This window comes from Colossoma macropomum, unplaced genomic scaffold (assembly GCF_904425465.1).
Source record: "Colossoma macropomum unplaced genomic scaffold, Colossoma_macropomum, whole genome shotgun sequence".
Lineage (NCBI taxonomy): Eukaryota > Metazoa > Chordata > Actinopteri > Characiformes > Serrasalmidae > Colossoma > Colossoma macropomum.
Window position 1 is genome coordinate 27,427,974 of NW_023494795.1, and position 25,097 is coordinate 27,453,070.

Below are 25,097 nucleotides of genomic sequence, written 5' to 3' on the forward strand. Positions count from 1 at the left end.
TGTCCTATAAAGACTCCTACGTAGTAGCCTATTGGTCACACAAAAGGAACAGTCCTAATGAGGCTGCATGGTGACGTCGCCAGAGCAGCATGAAACTCATGAGGGAACTGGTGAGAGAAAATGGAGCCCGTTGCATTGAGTTTGTTGCTTTTTCATTTCTTCACAGAAATTGAGGAGATGTTCTTATGTAGTACGATAAACTACATGTATACAAATACTTCTAAATAAAATATGATATATGGACGAATGCTTCCATTAATAAGTCATTTTACACTTTATAAGGTGACAAAGATGAATTTAGTATGAGAACAACTTACATTTTAAAATAAGTCCTGCTCCAAAGGCTTTGTTTTCCACCATTTTTGTGGTGCTGTTTTTTCATTCACTTTGTTCGTGCACAGAGAACTGTGGGTAACTGAAGGCCTGGAAGGATACATCTGATGTCTCCTTGAAATAACCCAGAATGTAGGCTGCAGTTCTAGGCTGTATATGAGGGATGCTTCATTCTGGAACGGCCCTCTTGATGTAGCGGTCAAGAAATGCAGCCTACCTTGGCTGCAGCCTAGGCTTTGGAACGCAGCTTCTGTGTCTTTGTACAACATGCCAGTAATTTCTGTAACAATTATGTCTTAAAAAGAATGTAGGACTAGTATATGTAGTTTGAATTTGATAGATTGCTAACATTGCTAACAGCTGGAACAGCTGAGCTGTAAATGTATCACAGCCAACGATTTCTGTAAAATTATAAGAGGAAACCAAAATTTTATATGTTAGGTCTATTTGATTGACTTTGTTTAAGGTCTCTTGTAGCTCATGGTAGGCTAGCAGGCTACAGTTGCTAGTTAGCTAGCCTACCAGTTCAAGGACCACCAGTTTCATATGAGTAGTAAACTACCTGTCTAGGTATGTTAGCGATCTGCCACATAGTGTCTTTCTTTTTGTTTCATTACAATTTTTGAAGCAGTACTTTGGATAACATCCACAATTCACTGCTCACTCGAAAACATGACTCTTGACATATAATAGCACTGTGGTTTTGCTGTGATATTTAGTTTTCTCTTTTTTAACACAGTTGTTTGTGGTGAAGGAGAGCCGTGTGGTGTCTCTGACATCACGTGCCTGCTATTGTTAGCAGTTTGTACTAAGCTGATGTAGGAGCCTGTAGCATTAGCTTTTTTAAACACAAAAAGTACAAAAACTGCTGGTAAATGTGATACTGAAAGCTGCTTTATGTTTGCCAGATAACAGTTTGGGATAATAGGTACTAGCAATGGCCTCTAGCTAGCGTAGCTCCCTCCCACTAATTTGCTCCACATACCCGCATTTCACCTTTTAACAGTGTGCTGTAATTGCTTTTGGTCATTAACTTTGACCTGAAATATTTTTTTAAATGACATAATTTTTTAAATAACTATGGCTTAAACAAACAGGATCTTTAAATTCATATGTTCCATCACATCTTTACATCCCTGCGCACAGACTCGTGGGAAATGCAGTCCACATACAGTTAGCGTCTTTCATGTTCCTCTACTGTAGCAGACCAAGCCAGCTTCACTTTTCTAAAGGTCAAGAATGTCAAGGATGTTTAAAAAGTGCGGTAAGCTAAACAGACTAACTCTGATAATGTAAGATACTGTTAGCTAGTTATCTACCACAAGTTGTTTCTATCCCTTTCTGTAGACTAGTTTGTTAGCAATAGCTAGATAACTAGTTAAGTAGGTCTAGCAGATTAACTATAGTAAACCTTGAAAAACGAATCTACTCTACATATAGAGGTGTACTTCTGTGTCTGCGGGACAACTACATATGTCTAACTAGGGTTGCCAGGTTCTTGGACCAGAAAGTCCTGTTTTGAGCTCCATTGTCCAGTGCCTGTTTGGTACTGCCAACCGGATGTTAAAATGTCCAGTTGAGTTTCATTCTAAAGGCATTTGATTTGCTGATGTAGCTGAAGTTCCATGCTAGTCCTGTCATTGTGCTGTTCTTTCAGCCTCCACTTATCTGTGTTAGAGAAATCAGAGATCTGTCTGTGTAAATGGCAGGAAAGGAAGCCTGATACTAGAACTTTTTGGAACATCAAAGGCAGAGTGTGAGTATGATAAGCAGATCTGCTGTAAAGTTTTAAACCTTCTGTGAAAATGTTCAATTAGAAATGAAAAGAGTTGATATTTACGGCCTGCATATTCCTGAGTGACGTTGATGTGTCACATTTGTCTGAATTCAGGGTAAAGCTAGTACCAAGCTGTACTTGCATTAGGACAACAACAGGCCTACTAACATATATCAGAGGATTCATCACTGTTGCTGTGCCTCTGACTTGTGCACCTGCCTCAAAAACTAAGCATTTTTCTTATCGTCCAATCTGAACTGCTTCCACACATAATTTCTCAGACATCTCTGTTCTTTCAGCTTCAGTGTGACCTTGTGGACACCAGTGCAATGTGTTGCACTCTAAGGTGAGATGGTCTGAATGCCTGGCATGAATTTAAACCAGATTTAATTTATTTATTTTCCACAATTTCCAAACTATAACAATAACTATTATACAGTTGTATGCAAAGGTTTGGGTGCCCCTGGTCAAATTATATTTTGTTGATTTTCTAAATGAAACTAAGTTAACACATCCTCTACAGAGAACACACATAAATGTGGCATTTTCTGCACCTTTTAGTGCGCAATTACCTATTATATGCTGAATTTAATGAATTGTAAAAAATAAAAGTAACATATTAAATGGGCCATAAGTTTTGCACGTCACATTTTAAGTTTTATTTTTTCCAATATGTTACATTCGGCAAAAAGCATGTAATTGTGCATTAAAATGTGCAGAGGTGTGCTCTCTTCAGAGGACGTGTTAACTTTTTTCCTCAACAATCAACAAAACATCATTTGACCAGGGGTTCCCAGACTTTTGCATATAACTGAATTTAAAAGCCTTTGAGATTAAATGTATTGTAGATTATGCTACAATTTTTGTTGCTTAAAAAGATCCTCTGAATTTTAAATACTACTAATACTGCTAGTCATACTCTTACCCAAGTATTCAAACTATTTGGGCCAGTTCTATTAATAAGAAGATTAAACAGCAAAATCACCCATAAATGGATACTCAAGTCATGTACATGCTACTCCTCACCATGTTGTCTGTGTATAAACTAACATAGTGCCTCCAGTGAGGCCTCAGAAATGGGGTAAGAGTGAGGTATTGACAGCAGATTCTCACTTTACACCAGTCGATATTGCTGTCTCTGGGGAATCTGGGCAGAAGGCGGTGGATCTGCGATTACTGCGGTTCACTGACCAGCCTGCTAGCCTCATTAGCACACTAGTTCACTGCTAGAGGGTGCGATGGAACTGCAAAGTGTGAGTGTAATCAAAATGGCCAGCGTCATACCCACACCACGCCAAGACGCGCAAAAGCAAGAAAAGCTTGCCAATTTTTACGCGTGAAAACTGCCTAAATCCCAAGCAGACCTGGAGAGGCCTCGAAATGGCTGTCACAACTCAGCAACAAGGGGTCTAACAAATGATACTGATAGGAGTGCTTTCCACACAAAAGAACAAGACCTTTGGTTTATAAAGTGTTTAGAACAACCAAACACACAGAGAATCAGAAGAACAAGAGAGTGCAGGTGTATTGAAACAAAGCCAAAAGTCCACTCTCGAACGGTCAGCATGCAATGTGCACAACTACACTACCCCAGTACAGCACAAGTGCCTACATCTACTGACAGCAAAGAAGGGAAAAGGGAAGACAAAGCTAGTGCTCCTGTGGACTTGACTTACATTACTGATTGACTTATGTAATGCTTCCTGAAGAGCCAGCTGCTGTCAGGGGAACAAGAAATTGCAGCAAAAAGAGAGGAGGCACTTCATGACAAATTGAAAAAAAAAAAGAAACTCTGTTCAACTTCAAGTAATCAAACCATCAAAATGAGCGATGACATGATTTTGGAAAGGTCAGAGCTGATCTTTGGAGGCATTACAGTATATTTTAAGAGCACAGATGTTCAGGAGAAAGCTACAGCTGAATTGTTGTTTTCTGGTCTGTGTGCTAGTGTGGTTTCCCTCCTCTTACACCAGGATTCTTGTACAGTTTTTGGTGATTTTGCTACTCAAACATGCCTGAATTAACTCATCAGGTTTAGCTGGTGGGTTTGAGCAGGGAAATCACCCCACTGTTTGGACACTGCCTCTCAGTTCCCCACCACTTGTTTATACATACACACTCTACAGTAGGACTTTAAGAATCAATAGCTTTGGGGAAAAATCACATTTACACAACTCCCCCCTTCCCCAAATGCAGTCGACCAACCAGGATATGTTTGGTGTCCAAAGTTTGCTTATTTAGTTTTGTAATGAAGCTACAATGCTAACATAGATAACAAGTAATGGAAGCTTCATACAAGATGTGATGATACGCATTGCTGGTTTGTTGTGGGTGTGTTTGTGGGCAGAGACTGATGTGAGCAGGAAGCTTATTTAAAAATAGCCATGTTTACATGAAGCCTCATAATTTGTTAACAATCTGACTAATAGCTCAATCAGAATAGAATACGTCCATGTATACACCTCAATCAAAATAGACTGGGTGTCCAGCTTATGTGTCTCAGAACATGATCTCTTCCACTTCTTTAATAAGTACATGCAAAGCATGTTTTCCTGAGTCTGCCATCATTTTAAAGTAATTCAAACTCACTGCTGCTCAAACACACTGCTGCTTATCTCACTCTGACTATACACACGCAATGCTCGTTGTGATGGTAACATCTACAACTATGTGGTACTCTACGCATGCGTGTAATTTTGGATTGGGTTACTTGTAGTGTGCATGTAAATGGAAATTTTCCATTAGATTGTTGAGTAGTGTGTGCATATAAACACCTCAGTCTTAATCTATAATCGGAATGTATTTAATCAAATTGGCGTAAATCCTTGCATGTAAACACAGCCATAAACAGCTGGGGGCAGCTGTTCATTTTAATAAAATGAAGCAAAAAGGCTTGTGTGAGTTTTAAGCACACCAGTCTTTGTTCTACTATCTCTTTAGATCTCTAGACTATACAGCAGTTAACAGTCCTCCTTTTTTTTTTATATATCATTATGATTAACTAAACCCTGCTTCACATCATCTCCTAACGCATGGATCCATTAGAGTACGGTGCTATCAAAATTGAAACTTGCTTTGACTTTTCCAACAGAAAACAGAGTGTAATTTGGAGTCCGTTAACATATAATTTTCATTTACTAGGATGTCTATGTGATTGGCTGTGTTTACATGCAAAGATTTGTGCCAATCCGTTTGAACATATTCCGATTATAGATTAAGACTGAGGTGTTTCTATGCTCACTCTACTCAACAATCAGATGGAAAATCTTCGTTTACATGCACACTCCAAGTAATCCGATCTAAAATTACAGGCGTGCGTAGAATACCTCTTAGTGTAGACGTTACCATGACAACAAGCATCATGTGAGAGAGGTGAGAGAAAGATGTCATGTTCTGAGACACAAGCTGGACGTCAATCCCACTGCCGACTTTTAAAGTTCAAAGCATAATTTTGTTCAGTTTGTGCTCCTGCCATGTTGAATGTTATAAACGTCCGCTATGATGCAAACGCACATGCACAGAACGTCCTTAAACTTTACGATTGGGAATGTAATCAGATACAGGTGTTTACATGGCTATTAGTCTTCTATTTAATGGATTATTTACAGGATTACCTAACTTGTTCAAATGGATAGAAATTGTATTCCGAATGGCCTCAATCGTACTAGTCCATTCTGATTGAGGTGTATACATGGACGTATTGTATTCCAATTGCGCTATTAGTCAGATTATTAATGGATTATCATACTGCATGTAAACGTAGCTATTTGTATCCAGTACAAGTGACCCAAGTACAAAACTAAGGAAGCAATCTTTAGACAATAAATATATTTGATTGACTACATTTGGTTGTAGTAATGGGAATACTGCTGAAGTGTTTAGTAAATTAAAATTTTGGAGGAATCATTACTTTAAACTCTAGTGTTTTTTATTGCCCCCAGCCAAACACACGTCATTAATTCAGCTGAATAAAGTGCAACTGAAATTTCACCTCATTCACCTCATTAATTCACCTCATTAACTCAGTAGAATGAAGGGTCTCAGAGTGGGGGAGGTGCTAAGCTGTACGGTGCTCCTGAACTCATCAAAATCCCAATATTGCAGAAGAAGAATAGCTGTTGATAAGGGTAAGCTGGATATTTAAAAGCATACAGCAACAGCCTGCTAATCATTTCTGATCATCATCTCAATTTCATGAGACCATGTAGTTCAGGTTAGTTACATCCTCTCTTTCACACATGTAATGCTTTCAGAGAAGACGCCGAAGAACAGCTTGAATATTAATGTCATTAAAAATGTTAATTATCAAGTGCAGACCTCTCAATCTCTCAACATTTCCAGTCACGCAGATTTGATTGCTTCTCTCCAATAACAAAATCTCACAATTAAGGGTTTATAAGTGGGAACTTGCAGTGATCTCAAAAAGTGGACAGAAACAGTTATCTAACATAATTACTGCCCTCTTTTGACTTACTCTGTAGTCCTTTACTAAAACTTTCTGCAAAACAGCTGGGGACTACAAAATGTAAATGTAAACTGGCGTTCCATAAGCACGTAATGATTTTTTGAATCGATAAGTTCTGAGAGCAGGAGTCTAGGAATGTGTGTTTTATGTTGTTTCATACAGCACTGCTCGATTTAATTTCACCTTCTCAGATGCTGCCTTGATGTTGATCGAACAGGGCTTCTACAACGTGGCCTGAAATAGAGTTCTCCCATTAGATGGTGTGAATAATTACTGATTGCTTGGCATGCGTGCAGGGGTGAATGTGTGACCCTTGGATCCCTCACCTGCTCCAGCAGGTCCTCCACCTTCCTCTGCCAGCTCTCGCGGGCAGTGCCCAGCTCCTGCTCCTTACTCTGGGCCAGCTGAGTGAGTGCTGCCCTCTTGTCCTCTTCATGCTCCTCTCGCAGCTCTTCACGCAGCTTCTTACACTCCTGCCTGCAGAGAGACAAAATAATACAAATGTCAGTGCACCTCTCTGCGGGCACACATTTCAACAGGTGGGTACATGTTCACATCAGGCCATCTTTTATTTGTTTATTTTTTTTTTACAGGAGCCTTATTAATGAAGCTTCTGAGAGTAGGAACACTGATGTAGGATCAGATTTTTCTCTCTTATTTAATCTGATTTCACGGACAAGAACAGATTCCAGATCAGACTCTGAGAGGCTCTGTGAATATGGCTCAGGTGTTTATACTGAAACAACAGAACACAAGGGAGGGAGGATGTTATCATCCTAGCAGTGATGTTAGATGTGATAAGACAAGACCTCAAGTGTTCTATAGCTTTTATACAACAATTTCTACAAAATAAAGAAAAAAGTAAACCGAACATTTCAAATGTGCTTTATACCAGTTAGCCATAAAACCATTTTGATGCCAGATTATCCTGAGCGTTGTTTGGTTCCAGTCAGTCTGTACAACATTTCACAGCGTATCTTGTTTGTTGATGGAGCATCTAAACTAACTGTGTAATTACAGTTGTCCCATTACAACAAAAACTTATTTTGGGCAACGACAGGCTCAGAATGTGATACAGGTCTTCTGTTGCATTCTTCTTCATAATGTAACCAAAGGCAATGCTATTGCCACGACCATCAGAGTTAGACTCAACTAAGCTTAAAGTTAGCTGGATAGGAAAGAAATACTGCAGTGTGACACAGAACCCTACTGAGAAGGTTATGTGCAATTTAAACGGTAAATTATTAGAACCCCAAAGAGCATTCAGTCATCAGCAATACACAAATTAGCCAGTTATGTTAGACATGGGGCCTCATTGACCAACCGCTCTTAAGAAGAAATTTCTTCTTAAAACCTACATACGCAGTTTTCACAAAGATTCTGACATGAAAGGTAGAGAGAAAGAGGGAGATGAGGGGTGAACTATATCTCAGCCAGTGCATATCTGTGATAAAACCCTCGCACTGCTCCTGTGCCGTGGAGGCTGCAGCCAATCATTAATGGCCTGTAATGGAGGCTGACAGTTGCATGGCTCCTGCTGCTGAGCTCACCAGGCTCACTATAATGCTCCCACAGGGCTTTGGCGTAGGTGCGGTAAAGGGACTGAGGAGGTTAACTGCCAAATTATGTGACATAATTGCTGGACATTTTCAACGCACAGTGGGGATTCTGGTTATTTATTGTTAACAGCTTCAGCAGAGAGAAACAGAGAGAGAGAGAATGCAACCCCCTGGTAGCCTGAAAATGCCTCAAAGCCAGCCGCTGTTGAACCCCCACATCATGACGCACTGTGGCAGTGTTTTAGAGGTGTGAAATCCTTCTTAACTGCTATTTGAGTAAGAATGGCAGGTTGAATGAAAGTCTGGACATCTCTCCAGCCCCCTCAAAGTACTGCAGTGGGGATGGTGTGTAGGTGCATAAAAGAGTGTGTGGAAGAAAGACGTGTTTGACCGAGAGATTTTTCTCAAGCATCTCCCTGTAATACACAGCTCCAAATATCACCTTCAGAATGAGGAATGTGGCCAGAAAGTCAAGAGGCAGTAAGCCCATCACCAACAGGACTTGCAACCGTTCTCAGTGAATGAAAAGAGCTGATGTTCTGCCATAAAAATTAGTTTGTCAACACTTTTTGGCTATATAACCCTTTTCAGGCCCCTGAATCTATATGTAGTGCAGCATAACAACTTTTTTTCTTTAACAAGATGTTGAGCATTTGACAACAACATTTGAGAACTTGAAACAAGGAATCTGGCATATTCTATCTAAGACATATACAAGCAGATAAAAAGTACAATAATACAATATTTTTCAAAACCACAGTCCCAAAAGCAGTGACGCCAAGGAAAAATGCCAAAAAGTGAACAGGTTTGCTTTTCTGGCTTTGTTTCATGGCTAACCAAAACCTTTATGCACTCTCAGAAATAAAGGTCTGGAACTGTCACTGGGGCAGTACCCCTCTTGTCACTGGAGTGGTACCTTCAAGGGTACATCTCAGTACCTTTATCAGGGAACATAACTGTACCATAATCCGTTGAAATTATATTTTCTTGTTGTATTAAGTTGTATTGACTCCACTCACCTCGTCTCATCTCCAGGCTTTTTATTTTATTGTTCTGTTTTAAAACTTGAGGTTATGAAAAGGTACAAATCTGTACTTTTCACCCAGAAAAACTTATTTAAGGTACACAATTGGACCTTAAAATAACTGTTGTGCCTTTGAGGGAACATTTACTTAGTTTGTACCTTGATGAATGAAAAATCTACCTGCACAGAACCTTTATTTCTAACAGTGTGCCAAAGTTGACCTTCTTATGTTTCTAAAGACTCAAACATATTTACACAGCAAAAACAACTCAGTTTCAACAAATAATAGTACACTTCACTTTTAAGTATTGCTTCACATGAGTGCAAATTATTTCTATGCTGACTTAAACACAACCTAGTTGCATGTGGTGAGTTGCCTGCAACATGATATCCCAGGTGGTTGCTAGGGTGTTGCTAGGAGGTTGCTATGGTATCACATGTGGTTGCTAAGCTGTTGCAAGGCGGTTGCTATTGTATGCCAGGTGGTTGCTATAGTGTTACTAGGCGTTTGATATAGTACACCAGGGGGTTCTTGGGCGGCTGCTATGGTATCCCAGGTGGTTGCTAGGGTGTTGCTAGGTCGTTGCTAAAGTATTCAAGGAGGTTGATAAGGTGTTGCTAGGTGGTTGCTATGGTATCACAGGTCACTGCTAAGGTGTTGTAAAGTGGTTGCTATGGTATCCCATATGGTTGTTTCGGTGTTGCTAGGTGTTTGGTATGGTACCCCAGCTGGTTGCTAGGTGGTTGCTATAGTGTCTCAGGTAGTTGCTGAGGTGCTGCTAGGAGGTTGCCGTGGTATCTGAGTTGCTTAGATCGCTGCTAAGGTGTTGCAAAGTGATTGCTATGGTACCCCAGGTGGTTGCTATGGTATTGCTAAGAGGTTGCTATGGTATCACAGATGGCTGCTAAGGTGTTCTAAAGTGGTTGCTATGGTATCTCATATGGTTGTTTTGGTGTTGCAAGGCATTTGGTATGGTCTCCCAGGTGGTTACTAGGCGGTTGCTAGGTGGTTGCTATAGTATCTCAAGTCGTTGCTGAGGTGCTGCTCTGTGGTTTCCATGGTATCTGAGGTGCTAAGATGTTGCTAGGTGGTTGTTATGGTAGGCAGTTTCCAGGGTGTACAGGGTGTTTATTAAGTCGTTTGTAGGGAGTTGTCAAATGGTAGCAGCATGTTGTTGAAAATGAATGGGAGTCTATGAGGAAGGAGGGATGAAAAACGACACATAAAGGAGTTTGGATTATTATGGCTGTGGATTAGAGTTTGCAGACCTACCCTGAGTAAGTACATGCAGATTCCTGGCAGTCATGTAAAGCAAATAATAGAGCTTGGGTGAAGGTGAAAATGAATGTGACAGTATGGGAGAAAAGAGGGATGAAAAAAAAGACAAACAGATGAGTGCGTCTCTGAAAAACATTCAAATGGTATACGCGAAACTGATCATTTCAGTTAAGCAGAAGCACAGTAGATGGACATTCATTCCTAAGAGAAAAAAAATTGGAATTTAATAAAGATTGTACAAAAATCATACGTCATATCAAAAGGCTGAATACAAGCACACAATTCCCGATCAGACTGAACATTCCGGAGTTGGAACAGTGTCTATGTCTTGAAAACTGCAAAAAAAAAAATCACTAATAAGAGAACTAATCTGAGTTACTATTGTGAAAACAGAGAATGAGAAGCTGAAGATGATGGCTGTTGAAACCGAGGCCATCCAGGAGCTCATGAACACTTATCTGGATGAGACTGAGGACACCATGGAGAAACATCTGGGTACGTACAGGAACTGAGCTGATGGTGTGATGATAATACAGCAGAAGAACTGCCGACATTCTATTAATATAAAAGCAGGAATTCAACTTAATAAGAAAACTAATAAGCAGAGGTCATTAAAGAGCTAATGCACATTGACCTTCAGGAGACAGAAACTGAAAATGTGGGTTAGAGACGAATACCATAAAACGCTAACAATCACAGAGATATCACTTTAAAATTATTAATTCATAATGATATTCTGCAAGATATCTGTTCGTTTATCTAAAATAAGGCCGTTCACATCGTTGTTGATTTCTGTAATTGTTTATATTTATTTATGTTAAAGCAGGAGACGAGATGTTTGAGGCGACACTCAGTGAATCTGAGGTTGAAGCCGTTAAAGAGCTAATGCTCCTTTATATGCTCATTTATAAAGGTAAACTGAATAATAAATGCTTAATAAAACTATTCAGATGATGTTCAAGAAACCTGTAGTATTACAGTACTCCAGTACCAAAAAAGGCATCAGCTCATTCACAGATTCCTTCACTTCACCATTACTACTTTTGGTTAAGTTTAATCAAGATTCTATAGAAAATTCTGTTCCTGTTTCTTTCAATCAGGATGTGAAGTGATAAATGTGGCAGATACTGAGGCTGAAGCCTCTACACACAGCATGAAGACTCATCTGGATGAAACAGACACATCTAATGACCAACCTCTGGGTGAGTAGTGCAAATGAACACTAGATATCATGAAGTTCTAACTTACATCAGGATTTAATGAATGATTCTGTGTATTGCATGAAAAAATGTGGAAAAGAAGTCTGATGCTGAAGCAGATCTGCTCTCTGACGGCCAGAGAACAGTTGACCAGAGTCTCGGTGAGTAAAAGAGAAACAGATCATGAGGAGAGTTGCTGTACAACTGCTAATACTTTCATTATTTGTAGCAGGACATGAGATGCAGAAGGTCCTGGATGCTGAAGCAGAGGCTAATGACCTAAACAGACTAATGGCCATTTTCCCGGACGAGACTGAAACATGCTGTGACCAGCCCTTCAGTAAGTAATGGAAATGGTCATAATACGTTAAGAAGCAACAACCCACACAGTCTGCAGTTCACTTAATTTCTTCACTGCTACTGTTGTGTGAGCTAATCTTCATTTTTGATGTTTCAGAAAGTTCCACAATTCTGATTCTTCGATTTTTAAAGCAGGAATCCAGACGATGAACATGATGGACGAGGAAACTGAGGCTGAACTCATTGAACAACTACTTCACATTAACCTGGAGGACACAGAGCCAACTGACAACCTTCCAGGTGAGTAATAGAAAGGAAAACCACACATCATGAAAACTTCATCGCTGCTCCAAATTCTCAACATATCAACACTTGATCAGCTGTATTATTGTACAGTATGAAAAAGAAATATAAGCACAAGCAAGCAAAAGTGACTGAAAAGAACATGGAAGACATTTTTTCCTTTTTGTAAGTGCAAACACTGAAACTATTTCATGTAAAATCAAGACAACCTGACATTAAGGTGGATGTTGAACCTCTGACTGAACGTATTAAATTAAATGCAAATTTAGAATCACGAGTGCTGAACTACTGGGAGAGTCAGCATCAAAGAAATACAGATCAACTGAGGACCAGCACTAAAGCAAAAACATGAAACTCTTTGAATTTGTACATTCTAAGCTCCAGGTGAGATTACTGGAGAAAAGCTTGGTTCTTGATTTCTATAACTGTTGATACTTATTCATGTTAAAGCTGGAGACGAGATGTTTGAGGCGACACTCACTGAAGATGAGGTTGAAGCCGTTAAAAATCTAATGCTAAAGATTCATTCACTTTACCATTACTATTGAGAAGTAATACTAGCTTTAGGTTAAGTTTAATCAAGAATTTATAGAAAATTCTGTTCCTGTTTCTTTGAATCAGGACATAAAGTGATGAGCACTGCAAATACTGAGGCTGAAGCCTCTAGACTCAACATGCAGACTCACCTGGCTGAAACTAGAACACTAGATATCATGAAGAAAATAACAGTTAAACAGTTAAAAAAAAAAAAAACAGGATTTAAATGTAACAATATCAGCATCTTCTCCTCCAACCACCATCTTCAAATGTCACCTATTCACACCAAATAATATAATACAATACCAAATATCTCCTCTTTTGTTCCTTTTTGAAACATTAACATTTAAAAACTGAAATAATCAAATCGCTTTTTTTATTTCAAAATCTGATTTATTGCAGGAAAAGATGTGGAAATAATGTTTGATTATGAACCCATTAAAAGTTGGGCAGACTTTCATGGAGGAGACTGAAGGAATCATCAACCAGTCTGGTGAGTAAAATGTCGAGATGGCACTGATCTGAAACTGGGTATCTGTATTTGTAATTAAACAAACAATTTAACAACTTTAATCATTTAAATATTAGTTACAAAGTCTTTGTACCAAGTAAAATAATTGGAGATGAGCTTTGTTGCTGATTTCTCTGATTTTTTTCTAATAGCTGAAATAGAAACATCAAAGAACAACTTTCCTGTGTATGAAGACAAAACAAATCAACAAAAGAGAAACACCAGGAGAGGAACACGCAGGAAGGGTCGAAGAATAAATTATAAAAGAGACCCAGAAGAGAGGAAGAGTGAAGCAGATGGAGAGGAGAACAGCGATAGAACATCAGCAGACAGAGGCATCCGAGTGGGAGCTGTAGGTCAGTGGAGACAACAACAAAGATTTGGAAAGACAAGAACACAGCCAGAGAACTCAGGAACCTGTGAAAGAGCACCTGGAACTGATCCTCATCAGCAGAGGAGGACACAGAGAAGGGAGGATAGAAGAGAGACGTGTCATTGGACAGTAGAACATCTTCAGAAGACTCTACAAGCCCCTCCTGAGGAAAAGAGTGCTCCACAGAGAGACAGCAGAAAGAACGGAGAAAGTCTCAGAGTAAGAACGGCTGAAATCAGGCAGAAGACCCATCCTAGACCAGTGGTCAATCAGAGAGATAGAGGAACCCATTTAGTCGGATGCAGAATGGATCAGTATTGCTGGAGAGGAGCTGCCCAGTGCTGGCAGAGAGAGTCCAGATTTCAGAAGAGGGATGCTCCACAAACTCCTTCACACAACGGAGGACGTGTGAGCGAAAGAGGAATGAAAGGATATTCTGCTCAGTGCACTCCTGCATGCACTGAGAGAAAAGAACGGACTGTGAGAAAACCGCACTGGTGGCAGCATGATGACCGCTCTGTAGAACCCGATGAAAGAGAGACCAGAGAGAGACACCAGAATAAGAAATGGACAAATGGAAACAGACAGTGGGAGAGTGGGAGAAGAACTGATGCCTCATATTGACCAGTGAAGAAAACCTTTAGAGCAGCCAGAGAAACATCACCAAAAACACGAACCCTTAAAAACAGCACATCTTAAAGTCAACTCCACATTTATGCTACAGCCAATCAAATACATCTTTTAAACACCTATCCCACCGGAGACAAATCAGCAGAACAACACTTTTAAGCCTCTAAAACCAATAAAAGACTTGCAGCGTCTTTTATTAGTCAGGGTTTTGCTTTTCTAATGCAATTTTCAGTCATTTTATTGAATTATCTGGAGGCTGCAAGCAATTCAGTAGAAAGTGTAAACTAGTGCTTACAAAGCACAGTTACAATACACAGAGTACTTAGTGGATGAGGAAAAGCAGGTGGAAACTCTGAGAACTACTTTTAAACTCTCAGCTTCACTCTGGGATCCTCTGCATTCCAGTGCTTGCTGATAGGGGTGGGCAATATGATAATATTTAGCATCATCGTGATAAATTATGTCACATTATGTCACAACATGCTGTTTTAAGTTGTCAGTACTTAGAAAACACTGATCAACTGTATGTTTAATTAGAACGAGAGCATAATTAGGCATGCCTAATTGGATTTAGTGCAGTACAGTATGTGATACTGTACTGCACTGTACTGTCATTGTGGTGACTGTTGTAGTCTCCCCTGCTGATCTGGTCTGCCCTGACATCATCACCTGATTTAAATAATTTGATTAGATCCTGTTCAGCTACAGCAGTGAGAGCCACTTTGTGTAACGCCAGTTTATTTAACACCTTATTTTATTCAGAGCTTTTTCATAGGGTGAAACACTGGCCTATGAAACAGCATCTATGATACAAGAGGTGGACTAGTTCAGCAGGGGGACCACCACGATCACCACACTGCCACGTTAGTTACTGCAGTGATTAGAGTTAATGAACTGCAACAAAACCTAATTTGTCATATTTGCAGAGGTGGCAAGTAACAAAGTAAAACTACTTTGTTACTGTACAAAAGTAACTTTTTAGGTATCTGTACTTTACTTGAGTTTGAATTTCTGTCATTTAATTCTTTTTTACTTTTACTCACTACATTTTCAAAACAGTCTGCTTACTTAAGTTTTATCAATGTAAATTAATCAATTTATTCATTTATTCATAATAAATTAATATTAATTTTCAATTAATATTAATTTATTATTTATAGTGTAATATATTTTTAATCAGGCAATTATATTCAGGTACCTAATGAAGCCCAAATTGGAATTCTGGCTACTTTCACGCTTACAGGCCCCAGTGATTAGCTTTCGGAAAAAGGCATACAGAAAGAAACAAAGCGACAGCGTTAAGCTAGCGCTCACGGACGATGCTTCTGAAAAAAAATCTGCAACCGTGCCAGAGTGGGTGATGAGGAGAGCTGGGAGAGTTCCAAGTGGGCCGCTTACTGTGAACTAATGTATAAACGCACACATATAAGCATAAGAACACTCAAACTATATCACACTCAAGTGTATATCTGTGGTGATATAGCCCCGATTTGCTGATTGTAACTGAGACTTGTACAGAAGGTTTTCTGCAAATGTGGTACTTTCAGTACTGTTTTAATTGACTTTGTGAAAATGTCAAAACAAACATCTAACGTTACTCCAGTACATCAAGTCATCACAGGTAAGACCATAAATAGACCATAAACATGTTTTATATCCGCATATATGCTTTTGTCTACAATGATTACGTTTAGGTGTTTAAGATTGCTGAGTTGTATTTCCTGTCTTCACATCAGCTGTTTAATTCAACTATTCTATTCTATTCTATTCTATTCTATTCTAACTTTATGAGGCACTAAAGAACATAAAACCCAGTGGCTTCTTTTATAACTGTTTCGAGTCAGCAAGTTCCCTGTTGTTTTACTAAGTACAGGGCAATGTGTCGACATTATTGCCCATGGCAATTGACCATATGCTACAGATATGGCGGACAGAGATTAAGGTAAATGCTAGAAGTAAGTGAGATGCAGCAGTTTCAGTTGATTTTCCAACCATTGGTGTACTCATAAAAAAGGAATTCTAAATTAATACATTAAGACATTAACGGACCTCGCCGAGGGAGTCGGGGCACTAATTGAAGACTTTATGGTGTGCAAGAATAGGCTGCTCACCAGTCGCAGACCCCTAATTGTGTTCAGATATCCCCACTGCGGTGCTGAGTCATTGAGATTCTGCTGGCTCTGCATAGGCCGCGCACAGGCCCCTTCTCCACTTTACATTCATAGGCAGAGGCTTGTCAGGGTGCAAGGCCCACAGCCTGAGTCCCATGGTCTCTTCTGCTCATTAGCAGCTCTTCCTCTGAGCAATAACAGCCAGGCTCCACTATGCCTCCCCTCACACACTCGACAACAACTTATCGCCTAAATATCACACTCAGGAACACGGCAGCATCAAGCAGAACAAATGCTAGAGGAAATGAGTTACAGTAGGGTGTGATACACATCTTGCATTTAGTTCGTAACACGGTGCCACAGTTGTGGAATGTGTGAATTCCAAACAAGCTGGGTGTTACTGGAGGTAGACAGCTAACAGTAGCACTTACCATGATTAATACACAAGATTGATAATTAAACTGGCAGTTTATACAACATGGCATGATTTATAGTGCCTGCAAGTGACCCAGTGGCTCTAGCGGAGAAAGACTAAAACCTGGAGGTCCGATGTACTACCATTTTCAGGACACATCCTACCTGTGTGTTTCGTACGAAACTGGTGCACAAGCCTAAACAGTAAAAAAAAATAAAAAAAAAAAGATGCTAAATGCACTTGCATCTGCACAAAATGTGAGAGGATCACAAACAGTGGATGGAGATATTACTCCAGTAGCCGATTGCATATCTTTCACTCAATAAAATTTGAGCAATTTGTCAGTCTTCCTCTACTTTTAAAACCAGACAGAAGTTTGCACTAGGGGCTTCAAAGACCTGTTGAGAGACTTAACAAAGGAATGAAATACTAAATACTGAAATACAAAAGAAAAGACGCACTAATGTTTTGAGTACAAATTAATAAAAGATAACTTTAGCTTGGAACGTAATTAGTAAACAAGATATAAGTTGTATTCAGAGTGTCTCAATACTCATTTTGAGCACTGTATACACACTGACTGTCCATTTCATTAAGTACACCCACTTTGTAACTACACACACTGTCCATTTTAATCAGCTTCACCTACCACATCGTTGCACTTTGTAGTTCTACAATTACAGACTGTATTCTATCTGTTTCTTTGTATACTTTGTTAGCCCCTTTTATCCTGTTTATCAAAGATCAAGACCCCCAGAGCAGGTGTTATTTGGGTGGTGGATCGTTCACTGCTGGACTGAGAGTAGTCCACCAACCAAAAACAGCCAACAGCGTCCTTTGGGCAGCGCCCTGTGACCCCAGATAAAGCACTAGAGGATGACTAACACAAACTATGCAGCAACAGGTGACCTACTGTCTACCGTTTACATCTACAAGGCGGGCCAACAAAGTAAGTGTGTCTATTAGAGTGGACAGTGAGTGGACACAGTGTTTAAAAAGTCCAGCAGCACTGCTGTGTCTAATTCACTTGTGCCAGCACAACACACACTAACACACCACCACCATGTCAGTATCACTGCAGTGCTAAGAATGATCCACCACCCAAATAATACCTGCTCTGTGGTGGTCCTTCATTTAATAACATGAATATCTCGTCACTGTACCTGTTAAACACTACATCTCAGGCATTATTAGTGGGAGGAGAAACATGCAGTTTGCGTGATAAGCAGCAGTCTTGCTAAATCGGACAGAAAGTTCAGACACTTTGTGGGCGCACAATGTGGTCACAACAAGGAATATATTGCACTGCGCATGCACTCGTACGTATAACAGAGCCTTAGTGCTAGAAACTCGACTCTGACTCACATCCAGCAATTTAATCCTCCATCCTTTAGATACAGCCATAACACTGATTTTAGGCCTATATTCATACAGGGAGTCTATTTCCTTCTACTATTTTTTAGGGTTATAATATAATTTCACATGAGTCATTCGTCCTCTTTGAAGGTGCTCCAACACTGGATGTGAACACTGCACTCCTACAGAGACTGAATTAGATCATCAGGGCCTTCGGAGGCAGTGACAGATTTTCTATAGCACTTAGCCCTGTTATACTGTAGGCCTATTACTCATTAATGCAGCCGGGGAGAGAGGAAGAATACACTAATGAACAGATCAACTCACTCAACTCTTCCACATCTACATCTAGGAATTTGCAGTTTTTTTTTGTATGTATCAGAAAAATCACGTTTATATAGTGAGCAAACACAGACACAACTCAAAGCGGGTACTTTAAATGGCCGATAATCAGGGAAACTGAATCTTCAATTTTTTTAAATAAAAAATTTTAATGCAGTATGTAAACATTGTTAAACTTTCAGTACTATCCATTCTACAGTCAAAGCAATCCAATCTGCAAAAACAACCTGGTTTGAATTCATTGTTTCTGTGAGGTAACCAACCAGCACACTGACATATATCTGCCTTTTCATTATTTTCCATAATACAGGGCAGCAAATCAGAACAAAAGTCATTTGTATATATCAAAGTAACAAAAATAGTGTGTTTGATTGTAAGGGATACCAAGTGAGTGGAAATGGTCTTGTAAAAATTATCTATGGCTGTTTTTGGAACATAACACAACACACACACACACACACACACACACACACAAATATCATACAATAAATCTCAGGAAATATGTAGCATATGGGCTCTTCAATGCAAATGCACACTTTGAAACACACATACCTGAGTGTTTCAGTCCACTTCAGCTCCAGCTCCAGGGCCATTTTATCCATTTTGAGCTTCTCCTCTTCTTTGGTGGCTATAAGTTTTGCCTCATGCTGCTGCTTCTGGGTCTCCATCTCTCCCTGGTGGGGGGTGAACGGGAGGGGTAGAGAGAGAAGCCAGGTGAGTGATAAGCTGTACATTGAGTAACCAGTTTTTTACCTACCTCATAGCTACACGCACTGGCCATTTTATCAGAAAATAAAATTCACTTTGTAGGTATGCAGTTACAGACTGAAGCCCATCTGTTGCTTGACAATTATTATCAGTCCCTCTGTATCAATCATGAATGGAAAGGGACCTCAATGGGACCACTGACCAGATATTATTTGGGTAGTGCACTATTCTTAACACAACAGTCATAGTGCCATGGTAGCGATTTGTAGGTGTCCAATGAATACAGCTTATGTTTTTCCATGCAAAATTTTGAGTTCAGCGAGGTCTCCAATTCCAGACCTAGTTTATGGTCCTAGATTCTGTGATCAGTGGTACATATGACAACAATTAACTACTTGGGACTGCAAAGTCCAGGATTGGGAACTGAATTTAGAACCTCTAAACCTTCATCAGTGGTCAATTTCTGACCAAACAACTACTGTTGAAACCTGTGGCGAAATGAAAAATACAACAAAGGAGACCTTGAACTGCTGATCAGCTAAAATCCTATAGCATGCAAGAACAGGAAAACATTTCACTTTTAAAACTACAGCAATTGGTCTCCTTTGTTCCCAAATGTAAACATGGTAAACATACCCCTGTGCCAACTTTTTTGAAACGTGTTGCTGACATGAAATTCAAAATGGGCATATGTTTCAAAAAGCAATAAAATTTCTCAGTTTCAACGTGAGACATGATGTCTTTGTACTATTTTCAATTAAATACATTTAAATTAAAATGATTTGCACATCATGGCATTCTGGAACCAAACGGAGCACAGTGAGTAACATCAGCGTCCCACGAACAGAAGACTGAAATTCGATTCCTCATCCAGGCTTCAACACCACTGCTATACCAATAAGTCCTTGGGCTAGACTCCCAATACTACATTAACATACTATTATAAGTCTTCTAAACCATGTGAAATATTTACATATAGTAATGTAGATGTTTACAATCATTGTTACATCTGATTTAGTAGTATCATGGCTGTGTAAATTTAATCAATGATCTGTATATACAGTGTATATCTCCAGTGTAGATCTGTAGACATAGTGAACTTGTTTTAAAATACAAAAAAATGATTGATTATTAATATCAATATAAACTACAACACGGTGTTAATTACTGGTTATCCTATCAGCCCAGAAATTCCATATCAGTGCATCCCTGACTGACTCTGCATCTCATATACAGCAGAAGGTGGGGAGGACTGGGAGCGCCCTCCTCATTCACAGCCATCAATCAATCCTGAGAGTCACAGAGAGGTAAGCCAGAACAGGAAATAAGAAGCAGTCCCTGACTCATCCATCCTCATTTGCACCAGAGCTCTGCTCCACGCTGGCATCTACTCGCTCACACACACTCACACAAATGTGGAGCATTATGCAAGGTCACTGAGAGCGCTGAGCTGGCTGGTCAGGGGAACGAGAAGTTCCAGTATGAAGAGCTCACTCTAATGAAGTGCCTCTGCCACACCATCACCAGAGCCCAAAACGCCACAATCCATAATTCAGCTCAGCACCTGTCACGCATCTCACTCCAGCCATCTCATTACAGCTGTCATCAACATCAGTATTCATGGAAAATGAGAGCATGACTGACAAGTGGACTATACTTCAGAGCAGAAAGCAATACACCCCGTCCTTAGCCCGACTTATGTATGACATTTCCTCCATTTTTCCAGCGATGAAAAACATCTTTACAAATAATTCCCAACAACACCAAAGTCACTGGAGGGCAATAAAACCTCTAACGGATAAGACGACCACATAAAATCCTTTAATTTTTAATTGTTACTTGTCAATTCTTTAGCAATCTCTTTAATGTATAATTAATTAAAACATTTCTTTATCTTACTAAAGAGCAACAGCAGTAAAAGTTCAGAAAAATGTAACAAGAACACAATTGGTTACTTTATCATGGGTTCTATTGATTGTTTATGAGGGTCAACAAGAATAATGTCATTACACTAGTTTATTTCCATATCTGATCTGTCTGAAAATAAACGAGTTTGTTGCTCTGAGGGCATGGCTAGAGCTTAAAATCGTAAAATCATATTCTCATTAAGTACCGCTAGTTAACTTCTTCATGGTGGTGAGGTGCCAGTTTGTTCTTAAAGCTGATAAATGTATAGTTTATATGCTAAGTTAATGATAGCTAACTATCCAGCTATCATTTTGCAGTGCTGTTGGTAACTTAGGTAATATTAGTGCTAAGCTAGCCACTGTTACCCTGTTTTATGGTTGTTCAGATAATGTCTTTTTGTGCTGGATCTGCCCAGAACTTTGAAGACGATAAGAGAAGAGAGTGTGCCAAAAGTTCATGACATTGCTCTTTAAAATAATAACTTTATGAAATGCTTAAATACATAGTTTTCACCATGGGCTACAAAATCAATACTCCATGACTAAAAAGAGGTATTATTTTGACTGGCTCCACAAGAGACACTCTCGATAGATTCATGGCTTGTGTTTCTGACCTGCAGGGCTGTTAGGAGATTAGTGGTTTCTCTCAGTCTGGCCCGGGTGGCATCTAACTCTTCTAGAAGCTTCTCCTGGGCTTCCTTCAGGCTGGAGATGTGACCCATTGCAGAGCCCAGCCCCTGCTCTCCCTCTTTCACCAGGTCCTGCAGACGGCTCACCTGGGAGAGAGACAGAGAGAGAGTTAATTCAAAGACCCATGAATCTGGTCTATAGTGTCACATCTAACATTCAAGGAAAGACAAAATTTTTCAAAACTGTAGATGTTTATATTATATATATATACATATACACATATATGTATATATGTGTGTGTGTGTGTTATATAATGTATTATATTATATAATATATAAATATATATTCTATATTATATTGGACTCCTAGAAAGACAAAACTGTCCAGATTAGCACTAGTACTAGTTAGCATTAGTACTTAAAGCTTTCAGCTTTGAGAGAGAGGAGATAATAGCTCCCCTTTTGCTTCAGATCCGAAAACATCCATAGGTTTTTCTGTCCATCTCAACACTATGAGTCTGAAAGGATGTGTAGGTGTCAAGAAACCCTTACTAAGAAAAGCAAATAGACAAAAACAAAGGGAATTTGAATTAGAATGACTACAATGAGACGAAACTGGACATCTGAGATGTGAAGTGAGGTTTTATGGATTGATGAGTCTAAATTTTTATTTGGAATTACTTGGATCATGAGAGGTTTGAAAATGCAACCAGACAAGACTGAACTTTGGAGATGTGGAAAAATGTCCCAGCAGATTTCTTTAAAAAACTGAAAACTGAGAAAAATGGAAAGGCAAAGCGTGGACACACTAAATACTAATTTGACAACATATATTCCTAATGCTGTACATAACCTGTATTTAATTGTTAATTTGACTGGATATTAAATAAATAAACGGTGGTCTCTAACTTTTGCACAGCATTTCTTTAGGTCACTAATATTTGGTCACTGTTCAACCATGAAACACTGCAACACTCCTATCTGTGCGTCTAAAGTTAAAAGCTAACTATAGCCTGTTTTCTCATTGTTAGGAAACGATTATGTATCAAACTCATTCAGACTAGTGCTTGAAAATATGCTTCATGATTCCATGGAAACAGACTATTTAGCCTACATGGAGTGGTACAACATGTTTCTCGCAGTGTCTGCTTTTTCAAAGAGCAAATCACTGAAAAATAACCAGAAATTGTTCAAAATATATTTATTCAATCTATAAATGACATATGATAGTGTTTTACAATTATACTGTTATATTCCAGGGGCTTGTTTGAATATTATTTTATGATAAAAAGACTTGAATTAAATAAGGAAACAAAAAGCAGTTATGGCTAACACCAAAGAGGCATTTCTTCACAGTCTACAGCAGTAGTGGGGCAGAGAAAACCAACTCTGAGAGCAGAGAGCCTATTAAAACCCAGTGAGAGTAATGGGACGCTAAACACACAGCACTGAAATTAATCACTCAGAAACGGCCCCCACACCCATCTGCCCGCTGCACAGCTCCAGAGTCACAGAGCCAGCAATGCTAGAACTGCACTCGGCACTTGCAGCTTCCCAGCAGGATTCAGACTCCACAGGCCAAGAGTGGGGACATATTGACTTTTCTTGAATTTTTTTTTTAAATATATTTTGATTTTCACTGTTATGTTTTAGTTAAGAAAGCCAAAAAGAACCTGCAAAGGTTTTGCTAACATAACTACCATCTGCTAATGGTTATATTTTACTATATAACTTCAACTCTCAGCCTAATGTTCATCTAGGTATCTTCCTTGGTATGAAGAGCGGTTCATAGTGGTGGGGATAGAAACCAGACGTCTGAAAAGTTTTTAAAATTTTTAATTTCCCACTGTTATACCATCATTAACATGATAAAGCTCAGAACACATGCAGATTCACTGTTAGTTTTGGCAAGTACATAATATATCTAGATTTGTGTTGTAGACATTGTGGGTAAGGGTGTCCCAATTTTAGTTGAGATAGAGGGGTAGGGCGAAGTATTAGGGCTACATGGCCCTCCAAACGGAGGTTTTTCAGAGGCTCACTCCAAACGGAGTGTTATGAAAAAAAAGAATAACCGGCAAGATGGCTGCGCGAGCGACCGAAGAAACCCATAAATGTGACAATTTTATCCTTTAAAAAAATACGATAACTATTGTATTATCTTAGTTTAATGTCGCTTCAATGTATTATGGTCGTTTTCTTCATAACAAGCACAAAAAAATCGCTAATAGCATGCTAATTTCTCAGTAGCTAGCTAACTTTCCCGTTCCACCTTAAATAGTCCGGCAGTATTGACGCCAGGAGCGCCAAAATGTAACTGCTGCACCATTTAAGGTGGAACGGGAAAATTCGAACAAGAAGCTAGCGAATAGATGACTTCAGCTTTGTATCACCAAATAATTGGAGTGGGTGATAATAAATGATTGTCTTATCCCCCTCTGTGAAGGCATATGATGCCCTACATGTAACTAAAGCCCAGCAGTGAGGTTGCTGAACTTTTCCCTTCTCTGCTATCACTGAAGACGCGCTGGGTCGCCTGCTGCTCTGCTCTGCGCTAGTAGGTTGTTAATGAAGCGATGTTTTGTTTTTTTTTTCACTCGAAAACAAGGGGTAGGGGTAAAAAGAAGAAATGGGATTGGGCCTAATTAAGTGCCTCTGACACTTCTGCAAAGCTAATGGCTTCAAAACATTTGATGGACAGTGTATTAAACATACTCCAATATATAAAATGACAGAACGAAGCACATACATTCTTAAATGGTTCCTAGCTTAAATGGTTCTAGAGAAAAATAGTGACACAGAATTTTTACTTGACGCAGGGTTTCCAAACTAGTGGTTTGTGGTGTCACTGGAGGTTCAAGAGAGTGTGATGGAAATGTCACTGTTAAAGTACATTTTAAAAATATGTTTAAATACTAAAAAAATCTAAATGTAACACTTTGTGACCTCTTTTTTGTGAAGTACAAAAAAGGTAACAATTCCATTCAGTAACGATTCATTCAATAATAACTGAATGGATCATGTCATGTGACAAAGGCTGTTCCATACATAGTATGGAAGTAAATATGCAAACCTACCCCAACTCATTTTTTTTTCTTTTTTTTGCTGTTTCTTTCAACATTTGCCTACCTAAAATCTCAAGGAATGCTTAATGCAAATAATATGCCTTGAAAGAGCTTAGCTGATGCAAAAGTAGCCGTAAAAAGCTATTCCCACCTGTATCGGAGGAGATCCCTCCATTTTTGCACCATGTATTTTCTTCTTCAATAACACTGATGGAATACACTTTGATGGAAATGTGTATGATTTACAAAATCATCAACATTTATATAAGTGTCA

General features: G+C 39.2%; 1 protein-coding gene across 2 annotated transcripts in view; it reads right to left on the reverse strand.

Moving 5' to 3' along the window:
• The window catches only part of fam184a (family with sequence similarity 184 member A), a 128,911-nt gene that overhangs the window by 63,329 nt on the left and 40,485 nt on the right, over positions 1–25,097 (reverse strand). For both annotated transcript variants that reach the window (XM_036582090.1, XM_036582091.1), the window contains exons 7-9: positions 21,744–21,905; positions 19,067–19,188; positions 6,902–7,052 (exon numbers count right to left, since the gene is read on the reverse strand). In XM_036582090.1, coding sequence (XP_036437983.1) covers positions 6,902–7,052; positions 19,067–19,188; positions 21,744–21,905 — 435 coding nt within the window. The remainder of the gene's footprint in view (positions 1–6,901; positions 7,053–19,066; positions 19,189–21,743; positions 21,906–25,097) is intronic.